At 33.5% G+C, this 14468-nt stretch overlaps 1 protein-coding gene and 1 long non-coding RNA gene across 2 annotated transcripts in view; both read right to left on the bottom strand.

Annotated features, from left to right (window-relative positions):
• Positions 1–3056: 3056 nt before the first annotated feature.
• Positions 3057–6682, bottom strand: LOC111777356 (nitrate regulatory gene2 protein-like). The gene is made up of 4 exons (XM_023656905.1): positions 5127–6682; positions 4876–5045; positions 4534–4757; positions 3057–3912 (listed from the first exon to the last, which is right to left on the bottom strand). Exons 1-4 carry the CDS (start codon positions 6304–6306, stop codon positions 3216–3218), a joined length of 2271 nt encoding a protein of 756 aa, XP_023512673.1. The 5' UTR covers positions 6307–6682; the 3' UTR covers positions 3057–3215.
• A 7356-nt stretch (positions 6683–14038) lies between these two features.
• Positions 14039–14468, bottom strand: part of LOC111777865 — a 776-nt gene continuing 346 nt past the window's right edge. The window contains exon 2 of the long non-coding RNA XR_002812427.1: positions 14039–14406. This is a non-coding gene — a long non-coding RNA (uncharacterized LOC111777865). The remainder of the gene's footprint in view (positions 14407–14468) is intronic.

The following is a 14468-nucleotide window of genomic DNA, read 5'->3' on the forward strand; positions in this document are numbered from 1 at the left end:
TCCTTCCTAATCCCAACAAATCCAAGTTCCATACAGTGATGTCTGAAACCTCCCATCCTTAATATATAATTAAGTACGTAAAGATTTCTTTTCTACCATTTTTAAATGCTAATCATTCCTACTAACACACAATTTTGGAATCATTATAGTTTCAAATAATTATTTTTATATATTGTTAAGGATTATTGGGAGCGAGTTCTTCGTTCATTTAGTGGAAGATCATGGGTTGATAAGTAAAAATACTATCTCTAAGCCATGAGAGCTCATGCTCAAGGTAGACAATATCATATCATCGTGTAGAGTCGTGATTTCTAACATACTATCAAAGTCATGCCCTAAACTTAGCCACGACAATAAAATCATCAAATATCTAATAAAGATTGTGAGTCTGGAAGGTGTAGTTAAAAGTGACTAAAGTGTCGAACAAAGGGTGTACTTTGTTTGATGGCTCCAAATAAAGGAGTCGAGCCTCGATTAAGAGGAGGCTATTCGAGAGCTTCATAACTTTATTTGAGGAGATGATTGTTGAGGATTATTGGGAGTGAGTCCCACCTTGGTTAATTTAGTGGAAGATCATGGGTCTATAAGTGAGGAATACACCGCTTACATTCAAAGTGGACAATATCGTACCATTGTGGTCGTGATTTCTAACATTCATTGTAATCAAATAATTTAAGACTTAAAATTTAAATACTAAATTTAAATAAATATAAAATGAATTATATGTGTTAGCTTTGATTTAATAATACAATAAAATAGGGTAAAAAATGAATTATAATTATTTGATTTTTAAAGTTTTAAAAATATTTGTTGAGAGGTGAATAAAATATTCTTTAAAATTTCTTGAATACGTATATAATTTTTAATTATTTCTCGAATTTAATATTTAAAAAGAATATATGCTAATATATATATATATTTAAAATGGGCATGGGGAGAATTTCAATTTATTCTTCTTTCTCTAATTTGGATATTTATTTTAAAAAATATATATTTAATTTTTTTAAATCTATATAAGTTTGATACCATAATTAAAATAAAATAAAATAAATAAATAAATAAAAGAAACTTGGTTAGGTAGGAGGGGAAAAGTCAAAGGAAAGCTTATGAAAAGTTCACACTTGTGTCAAGCATTATAATTATATTTAATAATAAATCAGATAAAGCTGTATATTAGAATTAAAAATAAAATTAAGAATTAAAAATAAAATTAAGAATTAAAAATAAGCATAATATTTATTCAAACTTGGAGAATTAGATTCACACAATCACCCAATAATTAAAAATAAATTTTTAAATAATTTAATTGATTATATTTAAAAATAAAAATGTTTAATTTTTAAATAATTTATTTCCATTTTAATTGATTATATTTAAATGTAAATAATGGGGTAAAAAGGGATATGAATTTTGTATTCCTAATGGTGTGCCCACATTTCTTGCCTACAATCAATTACTTTTCTATTAACAAATTGGAAATATCATGGTGGGTTTATTCAAATTATAAATAAATAAACCAATAATATATATATATATATATATATATTATTCTCCCAACCAAAAAAACTCATCACCAACATCAGTGACTCACATCGGCTAAGGAAGTCACACATCGGCTAATTTAGGGAATGATCATGAGTTTATAAGTGAGGAATACTAATTCCATTGGTACGAGGCATTTTGGGGAAGCCCAAAGGAAAGCCACAAGACTTTAGGCTCAAAGTGGACAATATCATAACAGTGTGGAGAGTTGTGTTCGTCTAACATGGGTTGAATATTTCCCATATTTTCGATTTTCCAAAATTTCAACTTTGTGATTTGGTTAAGCCCAACTTTTGTGATTTGGTTAAGTAGTCTGAGTAGGTCGGGTTATCAAGTCATATGAACACTCTTAATAATTTAAAGAAACAAAATTGTTGCAAAAAAGTATGCTATCGAGACATTTGTCTTACACATGAAAATTTAAATAAAGTAAATCTTAGAAGATAATCTCGACTTAATATCAAATTCTATATTTCTACGTAATAAAGTCGTGTGCAATGAAAAATGCAAGCACGGTTTAGGGTCTGTCACTTACGAAAGTTAAATAATTCGATTCAAAGTTAGAACACTAAGATTTAAGGTCATTTCTTCACTTTAGTCTCATTGCACTTTGTTGTCTTACACGAAGCTCGAGATATTCCTCTCCAAGAGCATGACATATTTGACAAGATATTCCTTACCTCGCTAAAAGACCGATCCTCGTGTAAGTAATTTAACTAAAAATCTTGGATTTCCACGAAAAAAATGTTATGAAGGTTAAGAAATTATTCCAAAGCCAAACCATGTCTGGTTTTGTTTGTTTGTATCCACAAAAACTGCACAAAACCATCAAATAATTGAGGGAGACAGACAGCTTTCCTTTTCACATTCATTTCTTTGCCTAAGCTCTCGTGACTCTTAATGTCTGTCCTTTTCAGCTGCACTGCACTGCACTGCCTCATCTTCTTCTTCTTCTTCCTCTTCTTTCTTGTTGCAGATACATCAGCCCGGCCTCGACTGATAGCCACGGCTTTCGTAACCCTCCTGACCGAAAAACCGAACACTGTTAAGTTCGGTCAATGGCAGACACCTTGTGTTGTGTTGTGTTGAGTTTCTATGTGAATTGGAGGGTCTGTCTGTAGAATGTAACAGCAACTGCCATTTCAAATGTGATATTTAGGGACTGCATGATCTGCAACCGAGTTGGTTACTTCGGTCCATGGAGTAGTATGGTCGATGTAACAGTCTAAGCCACCGCTAGCAGATATTGTCCTCTTTAGGCTTTCCATTCCGAGCTTCCCTTCAAAGTTTTAAAACGTGTCTGCTAGGAAAAGTTCCACACCCTTGTAAACAATGCTTTGTTTCCCTCTCCAACTAACGTGGGATCTCACAATCCCCCTCCCTTCGAGGGTCAACATAGGCACACCGCCTAGTGTCTGGCTCAATGTGGGATTGTGAGATCTCATATCGGTTGGACAGTGGAACAAAGCATTCTTTATAAGGGTGTGGAAACCTCTCCCTACCAAACGCATTTTAAAACCTTGAGGGAAAGTTCGAAAGAAATAGCACAAAAAGGACAATATCGGCTAGTAATGAACTTGGGCTATTACAGTCGAGTTCCAGTCGAACTTTTTGATGGTGTTGTCATTGGCAGTATAATGATGATTCAAATCACAAGAAACAAGCGACCTTCTTCATACTCTTGCCTTGGCACTCTCTTCGGCGCTTCGTTGCAAAAGCTCCTCGTATGCTTTCATGGAGTCGGTTGCAAACCTCTCGAGCGCCTCGAAAATGGACTGCAGACCTGCCTGCAGGCTGATAGTGCCATCTCCTTGCACATGTCCAGTGACCATAATGAGTTTCTTGTCCAATGCCTGAATCTTTTTCTGCAACTTTTGGTCATCTCGATCGATTCTTTTAGCTTTCCTTTCGAGATCCTTGTTCGTTATCATCGTCTTACGCACTTCTTGCTTATCATGCTCCCATATTTGAAGAACGCTCTTAGCAAACACGTGCATAGAATCGACTACCTTCTTCTCAGAGAATCTGTCCAGAACTTGTGACCACTGGTTGCAGATTACAAAGATGGGTGGTGCACCAATCCTGCCCGGTGAGAAAGGAACGAATCCATCAGGTGTTTCTTCAGGCTCATACAGAAGACATTTCAGCAGCCAATTGTTCAAGGATCTTGTGAAGTTTTTCTGGGCGCTTATCCAACCTGAGAAACTAGTTGTCCAGCTAATAAGCTCGTGATCGAGTTGCAACGTCACTCGAAGATCGAGATCACTAGGCTTTCCACCTGATCTAATATGGCCTAAACCACGCGATTCTTTAATCGCTTGGAACTGAGCATGATGGCATTCGAGCATACCTTTCCACATCCTGGTTAACCTGCAATCAACATGCATTACACGCTTAACGACCGAGGAAACAATATTGAGAAAACGAAACAAGCAAGATCTGAGCAACACAATAACATTCTCATATAATTGTAACAGCCCAAACCACCGCTAGCAGATATTGTCTTGTCCTGTCTTCTTTGAGCTTTCCCGTCCCTTGCGGGCTTCCCCTCAAGGTTTTAAAACGCACCTGTTAGAGAGAGGTTTCCACACCCTTGTAAGGAATGCTTTGTTCCCCTCTTCGACCAATGTGGGATCTCACAATCCACCCCCTGACTCTCCGACCAATGTGGGATCTCACAATCCACCCCCTGACTCTCCGACCAATGTGGGATCTCACAATCCACCCCCTGACTCTCCGACCAATGTGGGATCTCACAATCCACCCCCTGACTCTCCGACCAATGTGGGATCTCACAATCCACCCCCTGACAGCCCAGTCCGAACCCACCACTAACAGATATTGTCCTCTTTGGGTTTTCCCTTACAGGCTTCCCTTTCAGGTTTTAAAATACGGTCTGCTAATGAGAGGTTTCCACACCCTTATAAGGAATGCTTTGTTCCAGATCTCACAATAACTACCGCCCCATATTCAAGTAATATTCTCACATACCCTTGAATCAGTTCATTAACTTGTGGCCAAAGTTCTTCATCCCGAATCTTATTTATCGTCTCGGAAATCTTATCGACCACTTGAATCGCAATTTTCAAGTTCGTCGACAACGTATTTATGGATGTTTGAATGGCCTCAACTTTCTGAGCCTCGGCACCTCTCTCGTGCAAACGTTTGAGCTGATGTCGCTTCCTCTCGTGGCTCATCCGCATCTTTTCCTCTCCCTACAGAAATATATCAATACAATGAATAACATGAACTAGCATTAACCAGAGCAAAAAGACTCAGATTTCCCAACAATCTCCTGCAAAAGTAGCTTAAATCAACGAAGAACACACATACCTTCACTTCATTATAAAGTTTCTTCTCCCACATATACAATTTCTTCAAGGTAGCTGAAAGATTTCCAGATCTCATACCAATATCCTCAACAAAGACGACTTCAGCAGCAGCACCAGCCATAGCAGAGGGCTTGGCCCTCCGCCGTGAAGCGGGCGGTCGAGTCAAGATTGCTGATCAATACAAAACCCATCAGTATCTTAGAAAACAAACGTTCATGAACAAATTAAGTTGTGTTTCAATGTTGAATTTACCATGTTTATGTTGATGAGGGAGCTGACCCGTTTCCAACATCTTGGCGATTTCATCTCCAAACTCTGAGGCTTTTTTGAACAGAGCTTCAATTTCTTTCACCACTTCATAAACATCCCTTGAACCACCTCCCCTTTTGAGTGCTGCAGAGCTAGAAGGAGCTCCATTGCCATGGCCCTCAAGCTTCTTATTAACAACACCCATCTCATATTGCACGGCATCTTCCACTGCAGCGCTGGGCTTCGTCTGATAAGCCGCGGCGGCGACGTTCTTGTTCACTACCTTTAATGGGTCGTCCACCGCCGCTTTAGAGTACTTCCCGCCGCTATCCACGGCGAAGTTATGGTCGCCGTGTACCTTCTTCACAACCTCCGGTTGGTAATATCGTACATCTTCCAATTCCGGAATTCCCTCTTCCTCTCTCACTTCTCTCGGATCCCTCCCCGGCGTGTAGCTGCCGTAGTAGTTCCCCACAGCCGGAGTTTCAAAGAAGTTAAGGAAATCCCAAGCGGAGATTCTCGGCGGAGAAGGCGGCGGCGGTGGTGGCTTCGATGACGAAGAACCGTAATATCCACCATAACCACCGCCATAATTAGAATACCCATTATTCGGATAAGGATAATAACCAGAAGAAGAGGCAGATTCACCCATTTGATAAACCCTCTCTGTACTAATTGGCATCTGTTGATGCACCACCGACTGCATCGCATTGTTCTTCATATAGTTCATCTGCACAAAACCGCCACCGCCGGATACAAAACCACCGCGATTCCCATCTGGGTAGTCAAGAAAATCGCCGTGGGTTTGGTGCAACGGCGAAGAGTGATCGGAATGGTGAAGGGAACTGGAATCATCGTCGGAATCGGAGGGTAAATGGAGATGGGAACTGGAATTGGAGTGAGATAAACGATGGAGAGGCGAATTAGAAGGTTGAAGATCAGAGTCGCCCTTTCTTTGATTAGGAAGCTTGAGATTAGGCGAAGAAGAGGGCTCAGAATAAACATAACCCGGTTCAATAAAATTGTGCAGAGATTTCCCAACCGCTTGGAGAGAGAGAATATACGCCGTATGAGCCTGAGCGAACGCGTGGCGAAACCGAATCGCTTCGTCAAGAAAAGCGCAACGGTCGCGACAGAGTGCAACGGCAGGGAGGTCGTCGAGCTTGGAAGTGGCGCAACCCATTAAAGAAAATCGGTATAAACAGCGAAGAATCAGAGAAAAAACAGAAAATCCGACAACCCCAAATGGGTTTTTCGGGTTTGTCTTAGCGAAGAAACATGAGGAGCAGAGGTTGTCGAGAGATCTGGGCAGGGGAACGGATAATCGAAGAAGAAGAGGCGAATGTGGAGTGGGCGCGCGTGGGGGTTCTTATCTGGAAGAGGAAATTGAGGTGAAATTATGTGAGATTAAACAGAGGGATTAAGAACAGAGTTTGGGTTTGGAAAGAAAATCTGGAAATTTGGGGATTGAGATTGACTGGAAGTTGACCGATCATCCGCCGCTACTTCTTTCTCTGCTCCTGCAACAGACATCTTATTCCAGTATTGGTAGTGATGACAAAAAAAATTAATTAAAAAATTATCGATGTCAATTCCGTAATTTCCAGTTGTATGGATTTTATTTTTTTATTTTTTTATTTTTGACAGGAAATGAAAATAGGAATTCAATAAAAATTGAATTCTAATTTAAACATTAGTATAGTAATGATATCATAATGTTACCTATTAAATGCTAAGTTCATTATAAATTCTTATTAATTTGTATAATGTTAAAAAAAATTATATAATTATGATTTATAATACATATTTTAATTTAACAAGAATGAATTGGGTTTATAATAAAAATAATCTTTTTATTTATTTGTAATGTAATTATATATTTTAAATTTTCAAACTAAAAATATTGTTTTTAAAATTTATATTATTTACACGTATATTATCTGTTTTGACCTGTTATGTATCCACATCAGGTTTACCGTTCGAAGGTTTCCACTCCTTATGAAGAAGGTTCAGTTTTCTCTCTCCAATTGACGTGAGAGATCTCACAATACGTCCTCTTGGAGTCCAACGTCTTAGCTCACACACCCCTTAATGTCAGGCTCTGATACCATTTATAACAACTCAAACCAACCGCTATATTGTCTGCTTTTGCCCATTACGTATCGTTTGTCAGTCTCACGATTTTAAAACGCGTCTACTAGAGTTTTTATAGGTTTCCACACCCTTACGAAGAATATTCAGTTTTCTTTCTCCAGTTGACGTGGGATCTCACAATCCACCCCCCTTGGAGCCCAGCGCTGATATCATTTCTAACAATTCAAGCCCACCGCTAATAGATATTATCCGCTTTTGTCCGTTATGTATCGTTGTCAGTCTCACGATTTTAAAACGAGTCTATTCAGTTTTAAATTCTCCTAACATTCTAATTTTTTATACATTGATTATACATAAATTTAAAGTTTTGGAAATTTGTTGAATATAAAATTATAACTAAATTTGAAATTTAAATATTTAATAAATTTCTAATTCAACTGATCTTAAATGGATAAAATATTAGTAAATTATTATAATAAATCAATAAAAAAAAAAGACTAAACCAGTAAGTTGTTCTTCGTCTTCAACCTCTTGACCTTGACTTCAAGATTAGATATATAAACACCCGAATTTTATAATAAATTTAAAATTTTAAATAATTAATTAATTTATTAGATCTAAATTTAAATTTTATATCTAATAAATCTTAAATTTAAAAAAAAATCAATAGTGACTTAACCAATCAAATAAATAGTCCAAATTTAGAAAATAATTTTTTTTTTATTTTTTATTTTATAGTTTATGGGTAATAATATTCTATTATACAAATATATATTTTTAATTCAATTGGTATAATTATTTATATGACGTCATTAAAATTTTGTTCTTTTTCTTAATAATATAGCATTCAATTATCAAACCACCTTAAATTTGACGGTTTTTATTTTGGAATTTGAATTTTTCTAAATCAATAAAGTCTATTTAAGAAAATTATGATATAAATTTGACATTTTAATTTATATAAATTATACACATTTTTTAAGAACTAATAATGATTTATAAAATTGTTAGTATTTACAATATTTTTAATATATGTATTATTTAAATAAATAAAAAAGTCCTTTTATATCACATTATTGCTAAGAATTGTACCAATAAAGCATTTAATGCCCTTTTCTTTCTCATTAAAGAGAAAAGGAAAGAAATAAAAGTTTAAGAAATTCATGGTTTGGTTTGATATTGTTGTCTCGAGTTTTGACCATTCAGAAAAATTTGAGTGATCGTGGCGAACCCAGCAATAAATTATGTTGGAATTAGGTTTTCGATGGAGGATTTTCATGTCTGTTTAATGAAAAATTGGCGGGTTCTCCAACAATATCGGATGAGTGAAGGACTATGCTATTTCATTGGTGTACACAATCATGATAAGATTTGAGGATGAAGCCCTGAACTTACTCGAAACTTGTGCCGACATATAATTCAATTTTTGGTCATCCTATGAACACGCGTTCTGTTCTTCATATATATTCGAATATGGAGATAAATCCTTGTTTCTCATAAATATTTAGTAAAAAGTAATTAGAAATATTAAATTTATGGTAAAATTAGTAAAAATACCTTTAAATAAAAAAAAAATAAAAATATTATTACTGTTAGTTTTAGATGAATATCGTTAATATTAGTCCAAAAATCTGTTAACTTTCGAAAGTAGTTAAAAATATAATTGAATTTTAAAAAATTTCCTTTTAAACTATAAAAAAAAAAATCCAAAAATACCCTTTATGCTAATATTATGCTAATATTATGTTTAAAAGATACTGACTTTCAGAAGTAACATTAAAATGTTTGGATATAGATGAATTTTCGTTTATAGGTTTGAGGATAATAATTTTTTTTAACTTGTTTTTAATAAAAGTAAATGTATTAATATTATTTTTAAATTTTTTTTATGTGAATTTATTATATATAATACTATCAACAGAAGTATTTTCCAACTTTTTGTAAAATTTTAAATTTTAAAAGTATTTTTAAAATAAGTTACTAACTATTTTCATATTTTTATTTTTGATAATTCTTTTTTAAAGTTTTAAAACTTTTAAAAATTTATGAGTTTTCTTAGGCAAAATATAAAATTTATAATTTTTTTTTTTATTAATTTAGCTTAAATTTATTGGTTTATCCACTTTCTAAAGAAGTTCATACTCATTTTATTATTATTATTATTATTATTATTATTATTATTATTGGCAAAGTTATTACACTACTTGTGAAAACATGACATGTCAGCTTTAATCAAATATATCTCTTTAACAAAATTCTATAAAAGGAAAAGTTACCATATTTTGTTACTTGTATTTTTCTAGTAAATTCCTTCCGTCTACTCTATTTTACTTTTTACCCTCCACTCTTTCTTTTACCCTCACTTATATTTATATTCCCCTACAAGAATATTCTCAAAATATTCCATAGAAATAAAAATTTATATTTATAAAAATTATAACAATTTAAAGTGATTTTATTAATTATAAATATTTTTTTTACATTATTATTTACTAGCATTTGGAGTACTCATCTCTCAAGTTTTTTTTTTTATTTTTAAAATTAATGTTTTAAAAATAATGCAAATTTCAAAGCGATTTTTTATTTAGATTTAAAAAAAATACTTTTAATAATATAGTCATAAATTAACTGTCAATTTTATTAACATTTATAATTTGTAAAAAAATTGATTTTTAATTAGTTTATAGTAAGAAATTCCATTAAATCTTAATTAAATTGTTAAAAATTTAAAAGTACGTGAACTAAGTCGTCCGAGTAAGGGACCAAATTATTATCGGCGTAAAATTAAATAATAAAATAAATAAATTCTAAAAAAGAAAGGGTAAAAGTGGAAATATGATGAATCACAATAATAGAGCAATAAATCAAATGAGCTATTTAATTAAAATAAAGAAAAAAAATTAAAAAAGAAAAAGAAAAAGAAAATAAAGGTACTGAAACTTAGCATGTTTTATCAATCAATGTGAAGTTCCTTTAAACAACATTTCATACTTTGCTTCGCTTTCAATATCTTTTCCTTTTTTTTATTTTTTTAGTCATAAAAAAATTAATAAAAGGTTTTTTTTCCCTTTATTTTAAAGATTAAAATACGGTTTTATGTCTGTGAAAAAACGAAGCATTCTTTACAAGGATGTGAAAATATCTCTCTAAGAGACATATTTTAAAATTGTGAGACTGATAATGATATGTAACGATGGAGATATAACATTATTACACACCAAACTTATCGGCTTGGAAGCCCCTAATAATGGCATGAAGTTTGGTCAACTGTACCATCGAAATATCCCACAAAGTCAACTTGACTTTGAACAAGTTGGGATGAAAAGGTGTAATTTCTCATAGTTTTTCATTTCATGGAAGACTATAAATGTTTGTAGCCCTACCAAAAGATGGATATTCATGAACTACATATCCTCTACCTTTATTCAAATATCGAGATATAATTTATTCTTAAAATATTCTTGTTCTTTTGAGAAATTACAGTATTACCCTTGATCTTTGATAAACGTTTCAAAACTGTCTTTTTTATCTAGAAATCTGTTTGAATGCGGGGTATAATTAGAACTTGGTACGGGTTGACAAAGATCTAGTACTATTTCAAGTCTCAATTTATGCCCGTTGACATTCTAAAGGATTTCTACTTGGTAATTTTGACATGGTTATAAAAGATGAAGGGTAATATTGTAATTTTTGAAAGAATAAAATATTCTTGAAATAGAAAGTACATTTCACATGAAAGCAAAAAGATTACGGAATAAGATAGTTGTAACTTCTTAAGCCCAACTCTAGTAAATATTGTCCACTTTGACTCATTTTGTATATCCGTCAACCTCACGATTTGAAAACATGTATGCTAGGGAGAGGTTTTCACACACTTGTAAGGAGTGTCATGTTTCCCTCTCCAACCGATGTGGCTTCTCACAATCTACTCTCTTGAGGGACCAGCATCCTCGCTAGCATACTGCTCGGTGCCTGACTCTGATATCATTTGTAATAGGTCAAGCCCACTACTGGCAGATATTGTCCACTTTTGTCCGTATATATCGCAGTCAGCCTCATAGTTTTAAAACGCGCCTAATAGGAAGAGGTTTCCACATTTACAAGAAATGTTTCGTTTCTCTCTCCAACCGATGTGGGATCTTACAATAATAACGAATGATCGTTGTATTTATCTATCACATGCAAAATGTGCAAAGATTTTGTACGATCATTTAGGTCCATATCGAAGAACATAGCGGAGAATCTCACCTTTCATCTATAATGTCAAAAAATATAATACAACTAAGTACTTTAGATTCCCTCCACAACAAAAGTATAATGGTTCTATTATTTCACTCCCTTAATAAATTATTGTGACTATGCTAACAACTCACTGTACATGGTAAAAAAAAAAAAAAAAAAAAAAAAAAAAAATGATCAAATATATTTATTAAATAATTTTAATATATATTTTTTACTTTTCAGAAATAAGAAATTATTCGAGAAGACTGTGACAATTTGTCCCGTTGTCTTGTATTGTTGGATGTATAAGAAAGAAACTAAGAAGTTTTTCGTGGTTATTAGGAGCATGCAAATTTTTGAGTTTACATTTAACGGTTATTAAAAGACAGATACATTGTGTCGATCTCGTTGAATAATCAATTATGAAAAGAAGTCCAATTTGAAGGGTTTATCAACACGGTTGATCTCGTTAAACCTAAACGGTGAAAAATATCCATACGAGTAGGTCGTACAAAGGCAAAGGCAAAGCAGTTTGTTAATAAAGATATCTTCTTTTGAGTAAATGCAATGGGTTTGGATGGAGAATTGGCATTCACTTTTACTTTCACTTTCTTCCTTGTCTCTCTCTCAATCTCATATGTTTTTACGCTCTAAGGGGCACTCTCAATATCTGTAAGATAAGATTCCACATCGATTGGAGAGAGAAATGAAACATTTTTTTATAAAAGTGCGAAAACTTTTCTATGTTAGATGTGTTTTAAAAACTTTGAGGAGAAGTCCGAAAAAGAAAGTCTATAAAAGACAATATCTGCTAGCGGTGGGTATGAGCTATTACAACTGTTACACTAGCAAAATGAGATATATTTCACGGGTTTTTTTTTTTTTTTTTTTTTTTTTTTTTTTTTTTTTTTTTTTTTTTTTTTNTTTTGTCCTTAATACTCTCTAAAATTAAGCCGAATAGGCTCGGTTCAAATCTTAAATAAAGTTCATAAGGAAAGAGGAATGGCATAGCCCATTGTTCAATGATGGGTATTAATATTTGTGACAGTATAAAGTATAAAGTGAACAAAGAATAATAAACCTCAACAACAAAGAGAGAAAAGAAAGAAAGGTGTACTCTCCCTTCTACCCTTTGTTTAAGCTTTTAAGAACATATTTTCAAAGTCATTGAAGAATAATTTAGGGAAAGAAAAACTATTGTTCTAAGGAAAAATCAAGAAAGTATAAAGAAAGTATAGAAATGCACGAGATTTTAGACGTTGAATATAAAGTAAGATTGTGTAACATGTCATCAATGCAAGAATAGATCTCAATCACGAAGATAACGTTCACAAATAATTCCGTTACTTTTTGGATTCTTTAAAGTTATATTTACTTTTAGTATGTTTTTTTGTACTCCATAGACAATGAAAACAAAGAAATTTACGAGCAAAAATGAAAATCCCTATTAATTTGATGCGACAAATAGGTTCAAGAGTAACATGTTAGTTCCTAACAGTTTTGAAAGGTGGAGTTGGTGTTTTATTTATTTATTATTATTATTATTATTTCCTAAAAAGTGAAAATTTGTTCACCTCTCCCTTTCTAAGTAGGTCTCACCTACCGAAAAAAAAAAAAAAAAAAAAAAAAAAAAAAAAAAAAAAAAAAANCTATGTGCCAAAGAATTAGTGGATCATCACAACCTGTAAGCTTTTTAGAACTTTGTAGCCCGAAACAAGAAGTGGTTCACATGTGAAAGAATATATAATAGTTCAAGCTCATCACTAATAAATATTGTTTGTTTTGACTCTTTGACCCGTTACGTGGTATCGTCATTCTCACAGTATTAAAACGTATTTATTATGGAGAGGATCTAGCCTACTCCGACCAATGTCTCGCACTGTTCGGTGACTAACTCTGATACGATTTATAATAGCTCAAGCCAACCGCTAGCAGATATTGTCGTTTTGGCCTGTTACATATTGCCATCAGCCTCACGTTTTAAAACGCGTCTGCTAGGGAGAGGGTTTCCATACCTTTATAAGAAATGTTTCGTCTCCCTCTCCAACTTATGTGAGATCTCACAATTCACCCTATTGGGAGTCAGTGTCCTTGTTGACACACCACGTAGTATCTGACTCTGATACCATTTGTAACGGCCTAAGCCCACCATTAGTAAATATTGTTCACTTTGGCTCATTACATACAGCCGTCAGTTTCACGGTTTTAATATGTCTAGCTAACGTCAATACGTAACAAATCAAAACAGATAATATCTGAAGCAGTGGGTTTAGGCCATCAAACCAAAAAAAAAAAAACAAACAAAAACAAACAAAAAACAAAAAAACAAAAGGGTGAAAAAATGGCATAGCATAGTAAAAAGCCAATGCAATAGACTTTGTGTCTGTAGTGATTGTAATGTTATTATCCCAAACTCTATATGCTATGCAATGGGTAGTGAGATATGGGCAAAGGCCATCCAATCATAATATTATATGCAGAATTCACAAAGCAGAAAGAGAGAGAGAGAGGATGATGTCATTTCCACCCTACAAACCACACTGATCAGTACAGTGAAATGAATGAATGAATGAAAGAGATGCGCACTAAGGAAACCTTGATTGAAAGAGATGGGACATGCACTACTAATAAAAAGCAACAAGCCATTCCTTCAAAGTATGAGGAAAAAACTTCAATCATCATTCCCTAATTTCAAAAGCCATACAGATGAGACAGATAAAAGAATACGGACCCAGCAGCTCCACAGCTGTGATTTTGGCCTTTGCTTTATGTTTACTTCAATTCATAATATGGAGAGTTTAAGGGAGAGAATATGAATGAAAGAAATCAAATACCTCGACAGATGGACTCTGCTTTGCCGGTGATCATCCCACTTGGTGAATTGGTCCTCACAAGATTGGATCAGCATGCCACTGGGTTCTAGCTTTCTAGTTCATTAACTTCAGCTCCACACCACCTTTACAAGTCCCTATTGAAAAAAATTAGGCCATGTTTAATAATTACTTCCCTTTTTTTTTCTTTTTTTTTTTT

The sequence above is a fragment of the Cucurbita pepo genome, chromosome LG16 (assembly GCF_002806865.2).
Source record: "Cucurbita pepo subsp. pepo cultivar mu-cu-16 chromosome LG16, ASM280686v2, whole genome shotgun sequence".
Classification (NCBI taxonomy): domain Eukaryota; kingdom Viridiplantae; phylum Streptophyta; class Magnoliopsida; order Cucurbitales; family Cucurbitaceae; genus Cucurbita; species Cucurbita pepo.

What these genes read in the sequence shown, in the direction of transcription:
- LOC111777356 (XM_023656905.1), bottom strand. Translation starts at nt 6,306, where the DNA reads ATGGGTTGCGCCACTTCCAAGCTCGACGACCTCCCTGCCGTTGCACTC. An exon ending in CCCTCATCAACATAAACATG is followed by an intron (nt 5,046 to 5,126) that starts GTAAATTCAACA and finishes TGTATTGATCAG; the next exon opens with CAATCTTGACTCGACCGCCC. An exon ending in AACTTTATAATGAAGTGAAG is followed by an intron (nt 4,758 to 4,875) that starts GTATGTGTGTTC and finishes ATATTTCTGTAG; the next exon opens with GGAGAGGAAAAGATGCGGAT.